Source organism: Vanessa tameamea, chromosome 29 (genome assembly GCF_037043105.1).
Source record: "Vanessa tameamea isolate UH-Manoa-2023 chromosome 29, ilVanTame1 primary haplotype, whole genome shotgun sequence".
In the NCBI taxonomy this organism is placed as follows: Eukaryota; Metazoa; Arthropoda; class Insecta; order Lepidoptera; family Nymphalidae; genus Vanessa; species Vanessa tameamea.
The window spans coordinates 1914857-1927833 of NC_087337.1; the positions used below are offsets into that span (position 1 = coordinate 1914857).

Consider the following 12977-nt stretch of genomic DNA (forward strand, 5'->3'; position numbering starts at 1 on the left):
TTGTAAGATATGCTTAACGCGCACTCGCGCAAATTTTATGAGTTTTCTAACTATAACTGACGCGTAGAGTCCGAGAACTTGCTGTTACACCGATATGTAAATATACCAAAACATAATTTTATGTACTTATGTGCGCGTTTAGAAGTTATAATTATTTTTTTCGTTTTATTCATTGGCAGCAAATACATTCGATTCCCATCACTAAGCGCTATAGAATGTATTCGTCTTAAAACGTGAAACGCTTTTATGAATTAAAAAAAAAAAATCTCCTTAAGTACACTTACACTAAATAATTATATTTTGTGACAATTATAAATCAGAATAAAGATATCCCAAATATTTGATAGTGCCAGGTACCCCACTATATCAAACAAAAGTACATACTTATATCGATAAATTTCCCAACCCGAGTTTGTCAAAAGTGACATTTCCTTAATATAAAATTGCAATTATTTAGAGTAGATTGTATTTATTTATTTTTGAATAAAAAAAACAATTATGAATGAAAGTGATGTTAGTACAAAGTATGGTGAATGTCGATGCTGTTTAACTATGGGGGAGCACAGAGACCTGATGCTAGAATACGAATGGAACGGATCACGCGAAGTTTATTTTAAAATATTTTTAGAATGTTTCAATCTATTCGTAAGTATTATTTTTTGAGTGAAATATTTTATAAAGTGAATGAGTGTTCTAAGTACGGGCCCTATGCAAGGGAAAAAGGGAGAATATACTCTTGACAGATTTAATTTTACTTTCTTACCTCAAATTTTATATAATTATTATATTTGAAATGTTTTTGAATTATAATTTTAAATTAGAAAATTATAAAAATAGTCTATTGACTAATGTTTCAAAAAATAAAATTCTATTTATATGCAGCTTATGTTACTTTTACTCATTTAAACATAACTGTACCATAATGGCCTTATTGTCTAACAGTTCATTAACAAGGCATAATGCGTTCATACAACAGTGTTTAAAAATTAGAAAGAATAAAAAAAAAACATTTTGCAGCTATCAACAAATTCCAGAAAGAGCACACTGATATGCACAACATGTATCCTCCGACTAAGAGATGCAAGTAGTTTTAAAAAGATGGTCCTTGAAGCTGAGCGGAATCTGCTTAGCTATAATCTCAACCGAGACAATTCCATAGGTATAATGTTCATATATTTCTATATTACTTGGTTCATTATATACAGGACTTCATGCCAGTCTGTCGCGTAGGCATCCATCCGATATACTATTGCCAAATACTACTCAGTATTGTTGTGTAAGTAACTAATTCCAGTCAAAAGGGACATAACATTGTAGTTGTTAAGGTTGTTGATGCATTTGACGAAGTAGAGAATAGTTAATATTTCTTATAGTGCCATGGTTGTGACCACTTACCATCAGGTGGCTCATATGTCAGTCTGCCTAGCTAAACTATAAAAAAAAAATTAATCAATTAAAAACATTGAATGAGAAATATACAAGAATATTGCACAAATGTCATGTTAAACAAACCAATGATATCTCAAATAAGGCTTATTATATTCTGCTCTTATTGTCAACAAAAGAAAGAATATATTTAAATTGCTTATCACTACACCTGATTGGTAATACCCAGTCCTCAGGTAGGTGATGCATTGGCAACGGTAGAGATGACTATTGTTGCTTACAGTGATATTGGAGATAGTGTCCACTTGTCATTAGATGTCTACCTATTCGAAATTATAAAAAAAAATATATATTGTTCTTAGACACTACTAAAAAATAAATCCGCTTAAAAAAACATATGTTGCAAATTTTCATGTAAAAAAAAAGGATAGTTATTTGGAAAAACAATTTTATTAGTCAGATTTAAAAGTGGAAGTCATTCCAGTGAATTATGATAAGAGATATATGTATATACCTATGTAACTAGAAAGTATGTGAGCAAATGACCTTACCTTGACATAATAAGCACCAGGGTTGTTGTTCGAAAGGGGCTTAACCCCACTGAAGGTAACACACACTTTAATTTTGCTTAAGGTAATAAAATGATGAATAAGTAGCTTGATGAGATCAAGTTCACTTCTCAGATTTGTCACGGACGAACACCAATGCTTTTGGGGGGGACCCAAAACATCCCTCCATTTGGTTATCCACCTAAAGACATATAATACTATGCACTAATTACAATCAAATCATAACTAATAATTAGGAATAAGATGTTATGTCCCTTTTACCTGTAATATAAGAATTGTTATATGGCAATTCTGCTTAGTAAGTTTGAGTGACGTACGGGTGGTACTTACCAGGGTGAGACGGTGCTACCACAAAGCTGTTTGGTCATGTTAATTTAGCTGATGCTTTGTATGATTAATTATCGTTATTATTAACTTGTAACCTTATTTTTAGTACAATTACAGGACTTGCAAAAGCCGATTGAAAATGAAGAGAATGAACAATTGTTTGAAATAAAAAATGAGAAATTTGACAATTCGGAAGGCAGTGATATTGAGCAAAATGAAGCCAATTCGGACACAGATGGCTTGGAAGAAGATATAGGTAATTTGTTATTATTTTTTTAGCAAATCGACTTCTGCAGTGACCCCCTTAAATATTGGCATTACAGCCGCGGGTGGGCTTTAGTCTGCTCTACTTGCTTTGCTGTATTTCTCAAGCTGGATCTTTCTTTGGCGTTTTCCCTCCAGTTTTTCAGACAGATTTCCTTCAGAATATATGTAGGTCGTCAATCAAGTATCTGAGTTTGGGTTTTTCTCAACTTTACAATCATCTAGTTTGCTAGTAGTCGTTTAGGAACTCTAGCTGCATCCATTCTCGTGATATGTTCAGCAAAGATGTTTTATCGCTATTTTAAAGCTTTTATCGTCTGCCCGGCTTTTTGCAGCTTAAACAGCTCTCTCCAAACTCTTTACAGCTCGTAGCTGTATCGTATTCGCTAATGCTCGTCCAACACTGGTCCTACGTGCCTCGTAATTATTTTTTCTCTCAAAGTTGATCACTAGGGGTTTCATCCAATTTGATTCGAACCCAGTACTCAGACTTCCTCAGAGCTTACGCCATCGAAAATCCAACCATTCGCACGAAACGTTTTACTTCGTCATTTCTTACGTACAGGGTAAATGTCTGTTTTTCCGGCCTCTGTCTTTCATGAGCATTTTTATATATCATCTAGGCAAGCCCGTTCCAACTAAGACTATCAGTAATTACGAACCGGTATGATTGTGGTCAAGCGTAAGTCTACTTACAATTAAACGAAAAACTGTTCGTTAATATTGGTCTCAGACGCGTCCTAAGTACCATATTCTTCTGTAGCTTTGACCGAAAATATCTTAGCAATATGAAGGAGCATTTGTTTATTGCTGTAATTCTCTTATTTACATCCGATAATATAACGTTACTCCTCGATCGCTTCGTTTATCTAGTGGCTAGATATATGGTCACCGATCCTTTGACCTGGGCTTAAACCCCAGGTCGAACCGATAAAAAGATTGTAAAAGGGTTTTTCGATCGAAAAGTAACCGCCCGAGGTCTGGAAGTTGGAAGTGTTTATACTCAGGCCTCGGTGCGCAAAAAGTTGGTCCTGTGCTTGAACCCATGAGAGTGATATGCACCTATGTTAGCGCACACACTTTTGCCCTGTAATACGTCCTGCGTAGTTGGTTAATCTTGTATAAATTGGCTTCCGCGGCTCAAATCGATCAGGATATCCTAATCGTCGTATCGACACTACTTCGATAGACACTTACTTTCTACCAGCTCTACGTGTATTTTAGACGCTTTCATGTACTTAGTCTTGGCTCCTTTTATGAGGAACCCGGTATCTCTGGCAGTTTTTCGTGAGCGAGGCATTCGTTTCGTATCTCTGGTAACGTTAATTTTGATCTTTGACCTTGGCGATGTAAGAAATATCAACCATCGCCAATGGGCATCTAACCACCTTGGGAACCAAGATAATATATCCATTGTGACTGGTGATTGGCACATTCACCGTTAAAATAAATTAGGTTTAGTTAAAACGATGGATAATTTTTTGTCTTGTCAAATTATTGCATAGAAGTTAGATATATTCACGCCCGAAAGCTAAGTTATCGCCGTGAATTAGTATGTGCGGCTTGTGCTAATAAGGCGTCTTATTTATTTATTTGAAACACCATCGGCATATTCACAAAAACAATTCAATCAAAAGTACACGGACCAGTACAGTGTGATACACCACTACAGGTATTTACAGCACTATGTCTTAGTGTTTACACAATATACTATTCGTATTACTATAGATACTGTAATATTTTAGACGGAAAAATACAAATTAGATTATATTTCATAATGCAAGCGGATCATTTAACGTTGGGGGCGCCGTTGTGAGTGAACAGATATTTGCCAATCTTATCATCCCGAGTGAAAACGTCGTCAACGATGGTGTTACTATTAAATAATAATATGCTTCTCATTTGCAATAAAAAAAAATCTTGTAATTTACAGTAAAAATCACCAACAAAAGCTACACAGATTCAATAAGAGACACGTTTTGTAAAATAAAAAACAACAATCGAACCGAGAAACTCGCCTATATTTACAACGCTAGCGTCATCCTAGAAAATTCTAACGTGACACCATTCAAACCGAAGCACCAAAACGGTTGTTTCTACTGTCGTATGATATTCGACGATTTATCTAAATTGCGAGAACATCAAAAGAAACATACTAAAGCTGAATTGAAACGGGTTCTGAGATCATATGGCGCGGAAAATTTCGTTGTATACGTTGACGTCACAGATCTTAAATGTACAATTTGCAACGAACCCGTTCTAAATTTAAACGAATTAAAAATTCATTTAATAAAAGAACACAAAAAGAAAATGCAAGAATTCCCCGATCGCGTTGTTCCGTTCAAATTAACTCCAGGTATTTTCGAATGCCAAGTCTGTAAGTGCAACTTTGAAACGTTCGGCTCTATAGAGCGTCATATGAACGTACATTTCAGGAACTATGTTTGCAAAGAATGCGGAACCGGTTATGTAACGAAATGCCGTTTAAAGGTACACTCGAAACAACATATTGGGGGGAGTTTCCCATGCGAAACGTGTAAAAAAGTATACTCGACGCCCGTAAAGTTAAAAAATCACATCGACGTGGTCCATAAAATGATCAAACGCTTCAAATGTGCTAAATGCGACGAGCGATTCACGGAATACTTTAGGCGGCAAAAACATATGGTAGAGGTACACGGTGTTGCCCCATTAGAATATAAATGTAATGTTTGCGAAAAATCGTTTGATCGTAAATATATGTTGTCCATGCACATGAAAAGAGATCATTTGGAAGAGAGAGACTATCAATGCGAATTGTGCTCGTACACGTGTTTTACTAAAAACGAATTGAAAGTACATATGATAAAACACAACGGCGAAAGAATCTTCGAATGTACGGTATGCAAAAAATCATATGCAAGGAAAAAAACGCTCAGAGAACATATGCGAATTCATAACAATGATAGGCGATATGCATGCAAGTCGTGTGGTCAAGCATTTGTGCAGAATTGTAGTTTGAAAGGTCATATAAAAACTCATCACCCAGAACTCCTTGTTCCGTGATTTATATATTTTGAAATCGTTAATTGTTCGAAAAAAAAAAATGTTTTAAATTTATTAAATATATTATGACGTGATTATCTGTTGGTTTTATTTCACACGCGAGGTTTTAAGCTCAAAATGTACAATTCATCATCGAAAAATAGTTATGATAATTTAGTTTAGAGGACAGTATAATTCATGTATATGTAACTGGCTGTTACTGATAATACAGATTTCGAAGATGTTTTATATTATTCAATTATTAAATCTTGTGATTTGTCATGGAATGCAGTCTTTATACCTTCTTTTAATACGGAATAAAGACAAATAAAAATGAAATAATGTATTATATATATATATATATATTTTTGTTTTCTTCGGCATTGCCTCGCTCTTTCTGTGTGTGCAGCGTAGAGTTTATAATATATATAGTTCAGAGTTTGGAGTGTAGAAGTAGAAAGAAATATCAACCGAAACCTGTCCACTGAAATGATGAAATACAAGTTCAATAAATTCCCAGAAAGCCGCTACTCTAGCTAGAGAGTCAGCTTGACCTGAAATTAATTTATAAATTCAAATAATTAACTGAATTTATAAATTCTATTCATTTTTTGTCTCTCACAAATTCCACCCTCTGTGTCATCTCAATTTCACTTATTTTAAGGGACACTTTTTATACACGAATATACTTAACCGTACCTCTAGACTCCACAGACCAGCCGATCTTTCAAAGTCAGACTTTTGACGTCAATGTCAAAACACTAAATAGTACTATGTCAGAAGCTCAAAACGAAAACATTAGCTATCGGAGAATAAAAAAAAGCTTATGTTAAAATTAAAATAGACGAATGAAATAACAATGGAAAATAATATAAATAATACACGCTTTGGTAAATGCAGGTTTTGTTTCTGCAATGGTAATCACAGAGATATCATGAAGGAATATAATTTTAATGGTATACGCGAAGTATACTTCGATTTATTTCAGGAATGTTTTAATTTATATGTAAGTAATAAATTAAAACAAATTGATTTCGCTTGTCGTTGCTCCTGTTTATTTTTCAAGTTAAAAACAGTATTTCTTCTCCGGCCGATAAATCTCTGTGCCGACATATTCATGATGGTTACATCCTCCTGTCTGAGTATAAGCAGGATAAACCGAGACATACTTTCTTGTTTACAATATTAAAAAGCAAAGATTTAAAAGCAATGAACACTATTATCGAATAATTATTGATACTTTTAATAACTCTGAGCTTTTTATTAAAATTATTAATTTATTTATGTAAGAATCTGCATCAAAAATATGTATACACCAAAAATGGCGCTGAAGCACAAAGTGTGTTTTTATTCGATAACAGAAAACCACAGCATAATAATACTAAATATCTTTTTTTAGATGTACTTGTATGAGAGCTTTTATTGTTTAACCGGTAATTATGCCACTAATTGGCAAAGAACCTCCCTCCCCAAGAAGGTTCAGAGTTTATTTTACCACTCATCCAACGACATACTAATTAGAATATATTATAATTGATATTATCTGTGTTCTTAATTATATTATATACTCATTATGAATAATTAAAATACATCTATATTAATATATGAGAAAACAATTTTTGTAATGTCTTTGAGATAAAACAACTAGATCAATGTACATAAAATTTTATATTAGAAGATGCAGTGTATTCTGGAGATAATATATAATATTACATCATAAGTACTTCGGTTTCACTTGCCTTAAATTTAGACTATTGTATTGATAATGTAAGAAGTGTGAATTTCATGTCCATTTAAGACATAATCACTTGTGACATCTCATCTCTTTCAGTTATGTACAAATGGCAGAAGCTCTTTGATCTGTTTACCGTGTATCCAGAAGTTGAGAGAAGCATTTAGCTTCCGAATGATGGTTGTGAATGCTGAGCAACAGCTATTAGACGCACTGGACGAGAAGCAGACGTACTTTGTTAACTGTAAGTATCATATAATAATTGTTTAATCTTGCTTTCCTACAAATAGTGGCAAAGATGCCCACAGATTGCTGTATGCTTTTTGATTGATGATTTGACCAAGAGGGACACATTATTATTGACCATCACATGGTACCACCTCATTTTTGGATGAATATAATGTGAATGTTGCTTATTGGAAAGGGATTCTTGGGATCCAGTTTATTTTGTTGGCAAGTATATCCACTGGTCATCTTAATCCTGCTATTCCTGGAAAGATTTGGATGCTATGCGTAAAAAGAGACAATAGTGCGTTTCTAGTGGCAGCCAAGCTCCTGGACTGAGCATAGAAATTGATGTATAGTCTATTCATATCGAAAAAGAAATCTTAGATTTACGTACTCCATGCCATTTCTTAATAGCTAAGATTCACTATGGATTTGCGAAGAAATGGCGTAATTTAATAAGGCCCAGTTTGTACATCATATAGATCATTTCTGTTTATATTTACTTTTACGTTTCTCAGTTTTCTCAGTCAGTCTCACTTTTGTGCCTTTTGTTTTTTTTTTGGAATAGTATCGATAGTTCCGATATCGATATCGATAGTCACAATGACGATGATACGTCATCGTGACTATCGATACTTGACACAAAACAAATGGCAAAAGGGTTTCTTAATAGAAATAAAACTATATTCCGACCATAGGAGGAATAAAGCCAAATAAATAACATTTGGGAAAAATTGCGTTTTGAACGTCGACAAAACTGTTATCGATATTTTGGAATTAAAATTAATAAGTAGTTAAGTTTAATAGTGTTATATTATAAATAAAGATATAATAATCATAAACTCTTAGTAGTGCACAATATAGCTGAGTTATTAGCGAATCGCAAGAAATACGTAAATCTAAGGTTTGTTTATATTTTTTCCTACTTCCATTGGAATAGGCAATACATTATTGATAGTCGTGAAATAAAACCAACAGAATATTAACATTAACATGTGTGTTATTATACTAGCAAAGTAAATGTGCTTATATTTAACTCAATTTAGTGAAAGAAAATATATTTCTATTTGGTAGGATCATAAACGAATGAATTGCGGAAAGGGGATTCCACTTAAATAATACGAGTGTTGCCAAATTATTATCAATGTTACTTTATCTAAAAAACCGCTAGTAATAATCGTAGTTAAAATTGCGAGATCTAAAATTTCGGTAGTTTTCGATACCGTATCATAGATAGTACGGTAGGTATAAATCAAATCAAATAAAAATATACTTTATTCAAGTAGACTTTTACAAGCACTTCTGAATCGTCAATTAACAAACTATATCGAGTGAAACTACCACCGGTTCGGAATGCAGGTTTTACCAAGAACAACCGGCAAGAAACTCACTAGTTACTCTTCTTCAACATTTATTATGTAAATTGGTATGTCTACTGATTCTCTGGTTCAGTTAGCGAGTTCGATCCCGTTGAGTTTCGCCGCGGTATCATCACACGAATTTATTTTCAGTGGGGGAACCTCATATTGACATTGACGTTAAAGAGGAGAAGGCGGTTGAAGTCAAGAGTGAACAGAACGATTCAGATGGAAATGTCGACGAGGAAGATTATTTAGAAAAGTACGATGGTAAGTGAATACTTTTTGTTTATTGTTATGTAGTGAAATATGTGTACATTATATGTGTTCAGGTTACGTGAGTGTGTGCGTGTGTGTTTTGAACACTTGTTTGTATATTGAACTAAATACACAGCTACAAAATTAAGTATAATTTATGCGTATGTGTAACCAAATAGAATAGAAATATTTAAAATAACTTTTTTTTTACTTGTTATGAAATATCATTGTTTGTATGGGCGCGTATGTGTGTGTGTATGTGTCTATATGTGAGTATGTGTGTCTGTAGACTTGTCATGTAGTTGTTACACTTAAATTAACTCCGTTGACTAATTTTGAACTGTCGACGAAAACCAATTTAAGTAACTTAGTTTGTTTCGGAACGCTCATTGGTTGGATATCGCGTCATCATTTGCGACTGACCAATGACCGTTCAACAGAAGTTCAAACAATGTCTGTTTATTTGCGTATCAGTGATATAGGATAGAAGACAAAAATAACCGGTTAAGAGAAATAACTAGATTCAGTAATGTAGGTATTTAGATAAAGTCGAAATTAAGAGCTTTATAATATGTTGCTATAATGCGCCGAGTATTATTATTTTTTTATTTTAGACATATTGACAGACTCACATTCTACGGCTGATGAGGATTTAGTCGATGGTGAAGCGGAGTTCCTAGCCCGCTTCCCCCCCGGCACTCTACCACCGCTACCAACCAGAGCGACGTTGGAGTACAGATGTAAACAGTTCGTCAAGGAATTGGAGTTGTTGAAGGGTAAGACACATTAAATCAAAATATACTTTATTCAAGTAGACTTTTGTGAAAAATGGAAGCTTAGCCTATTCAATATTAACCAATAGTTTCTACGATTCAATTATTTCTTCCTAGTCCAGTTTCTCAAACGTCCAAATGAACTATCTATACTTGACTTTGATCTGAACGCTCATTGGTCGGAATTTGCATAATCAATTCCCATTGACCAATGAAAATTCATCAAATGTTTGACCAACGTTTCAGAAACTGTATGTATACTTCGTTATATTAATTTAAAAAAAATAAAATTTCAGGTAAAAAAATCACACCTAAAGCTATAAAAAATCTAGTAACAGATCCGACACAACACAGGATACGAAACGTGTACATGACGGAGAAACTCGCACACATAACGAACTTATCGACGATTCTAGAACATTCCAACCTCACAGCGTTCAAGACAAGACGAAGATCCGGCTTCCCTTGCTTCTATTGCAGGCGTATTTACGAAAACTTCGAAATACTGCGCGACCACCAATACAACGACAAATGTAAATCGAACATGAAAAAAATTCTAAGTAAATCAATCATGGAGAGATTGGTCGTGTACGTTCACATCACAGAGATCAAGTGTACTATTTGCGACCAAGGTCTTCCGAATCTGAACGAGCTGAAGTCTCATTTAACGAAGATCCACAAGAAGAAACTACATCCGGAATACGGTGATAGAATAATACCATTCAAGCTTACTAAAGGTAACGAATACGAGTGCCAGACTTGTGGGTTCAATTTCGAAACGTTCGGCGCCATAGAGCGTCACATGAACGTGCATTACAGGAACTTCGTGTGCGATCAGTGCGGTGCGGGCTACGTTACACAGAGCAGACTCAAAGTTCATCTAAAGTACTCCCATATAAAGGGTGTTTTTCCGTGTGATATTTGTAATAAAGTGTTCAATACTCAGTATAAACATAAGTGTCATGTGGATGCTGTGCATAAAATGGTGAAGAAAAATAAGTGTCCAAAGTGCCCTGAACGTTTCACGGACTATTTCGATCGTCACCAGCATATGGTCGAAGCTCATGGGGAACAGCCCTTAAGGTATCGGTGTAACGTATGCGATACGGTGTTCAAGAGACGCTATGCGCTTTCGTTGCACATGAAAAGGCGGCATTTGGAAGTCAAGGATAAAGAATGTTCGTTGTGCAGCTATAAATGTCACACGATAGCAGAATTAAAGGCCCATATGATCAAACACAATGGTGAAAGGACGTATGAGTGTATAGTCTGCAAGAAGTCGTACGCTCGAAAGAAGACTTTGAAGGAACATATGAGGATTCATAATAACGATCGAAGGTTCGTCTGCGTCGTTTGTGGACAGGCTTTCGTGCAAAATTGCAGTCTGAAAGGGCACATGAAGGCGCATCACGCGGATTATGTCAACGGTTTACCTAGAAGCTAGTTTAATTAAATTTATATATATTGGGTGTCAATTATTATAGCTTGATAGCTATTCGACCTTTTTGTGGCAATATAAGAGTTGCCATGTTAAGGAAATATTGAAAAAAGGTATATTTTGGTTTAAGATGGACTCTGTTGGATCTTCCGTGAAGATCATTAATGTTTGAATTTTTTGAACACTTAATATGACTTTGGCAGCGAAATCAATTTTCCTGTGGGTCACTGAATAATATTTTTCGTTATCAATTCAAATGACCATTGGTCCATTCATTCGTATCACGATTAAAGTAAATGAACAAAAACTTAAAATTATATTTGAAAGTCTTATTGCCGAGAGAACGCGTTCGCCAGGTCTGTTAGATGGTCACGAGTAGTAGAGTAGACTAAAAAAATTAACAGTTGATATACTCTTGTAAAAAGTACTATTTTTTAGATTATAACATTGTATTGTATTCTCTTGGCTGGACCACTGGTATAGACAAGAAGAGCCTAACTTTTATCTTGTGAGCGTATCTGATCAGTATCGTCTTTATCATAAGGGTCCATGGTACCAAATGATGATTAGACGTTCTTTACTGTTTTAGAAGGTACTAATAGTCTACTAAAAAACGGTGATCTTTAATTGCCGCAAATTTTCTGTCCTAGAGCCAAGGAATGGGATAAGACGACCCTGGGAAAATGTTATGGATGAAACGATCAGGATAAACAAATATAGACTTGGGATAGACAAATTTGTACCAATTTGGAAGATAAGTTTCGTCTAATTTATTCAATACAATCATAATGCTTCCATACATTCTGGACTTATTTACCCACGATCTTGTCACGTGACTGTCTGTCCGTTTTTTTTTATAAAACGCATCGGTTAGGGAATAAAACCTTCCATCACGACGTAATAGCCCAGCGGATTTATCACAAGAGAATCACGTCGGCGACTTGAATTGACATTTGCACCCGTACTACCCGGTGATTTGAGGTGACTTGTCTGATATCGATGCCTTGTTTAGTTGCCGACACTAGAACTATAAAAATCATTCGCCAAAATTCTATACTACTTTTATCTAGGCTGTATCCAAGTATAAAGTAAAGTAATCATTTGAAGTTACATATTTCTCGTCACTGACAAGGTTCTACACCTAGTTACAAGATGCTAAGTCACCGTCTAAATCGCTTTGGTGTGTAGACTCCTTTAGCTGATCGAATAATAAACAATACGAATTTAGAATGGAATCTCCTTTTTGTCAGACTCGCTAAGAGCCCTTAGCCCATAACACCTCTCGCGTTACGAATGCCTTCAGGGTTATCTTAAAATGTGTACAGCTTCATCAGAACTGCAATTAAGTAATTATTTTGTGCCAATTTTGTACAGTAACGTTAATGCAATCCTTTTCTTAGATAGATGCGATTTTTTAGGCTACGCGTGACCTTGAAGTTGACTGTCGTAAATATTTTAGTTCTGGTATTATTTATTGATTCCATAAACTGATTTTAAGGACTACAATTTTAATTAAAATTGAAATAAATGTGAAGATAAATATTATCAATAATAAAGACCTACGGTGTGTGTAAATAAATTATTGTGAGGTTCCGTATGTTTTTTATTAATCCTCCATCG

The 12977-nt window shown here is 34.6% G+C and overlaps 2 protein-coding genes across 2 annotated transcripts; both read left to right on the forward strand.

Moving 5' to 3' along the window:
- Positions 1-395: 395 nt before the first annotated feature.
- LOC113395898 (zinc finger imprinted 3-like) lies at positions 396-5639 on the forward strand. Its single transcript, XM_026633615.2, has 4 exons — positions 396-645; positions 1018-1159; positions 2389-2538; positions 4480-5639. Exons 1-4 carry the CDS (start codon positions 499-501, stop codon positions 5589-5591), a joined length of 1551 nt encoding a protein of 516 aa, XP_026489400.2. The 5' UTR covers positions 396-498; the 3' UTR covers positions 5592-5639.
- Positions 5640-6321: 682 nt separating this feature from the next.
- Positions 6322-11392, forward strand: LOC113395905 (zinc finger protein draculin-like). Its single transcript, XM_026633638.2, has 5 exons — positions 6322-6576; positions 7402-7546; positions 9042-9158; positions 9761-9922; positions 10216-11392. The coding sequence occupies exons 1-5, from the start codon at positions 6430-6432 to the stop codon at positions 11361-11363; spliced, it is 1719 nt and encodes a 572-aa protein (XP_026489423.2). The 5' UTR covers positions 6322-6429; the 3' UTR covers positions 11364-11392.
- The last annotated feature ends 1585 nt before the right edge of the window (positions 11393-12977 follow it).

Bases quoted from the DNA above. Each gene is read 5' to 3' on its own strand.
- LOC113395898 (XM_026633615.2), top strand. From the start codon at position 499: ATGAATGAAAGTGATGTTAGTACAAAGTATGGTGAATGTCGATGCTGT. The intron at 646-1,017 runs GTAAGTATTATT...AACATTTTGCAG, and splicing joins TAGAATGTTTCAATCTATTC to CTATCAACAAATTCCAGAAA. The intron at 2,539-4,479 runs GTAATTTGTTAT...TGTAATTTACAG, and splicing joins TGGCTTGGAAGAAGATATAG to TAAAAATCACCAACAAAAGC.
- LOC113395905 (XM_026633638.2), top strand. From the start codon at position 6,430: ATGGAAAATAATATAAATAATACACGCTTTGGTAAATGCAGGTTTTGT. The intron at 9,159-9,760 runs GTAAGTGAATAC...TTTTTATTTTAG, and splicing joins TTATTTAGAAAAGTACGATG to ACATATTGACAGACTCACAT. The intron at 9,923-10,215 runs GTAAGACACATT...ATAAAATTTCAG, and splicing joins GGAATTGGAGTTGTTGAAGG to GTAAAAAAATCACACCTAAA.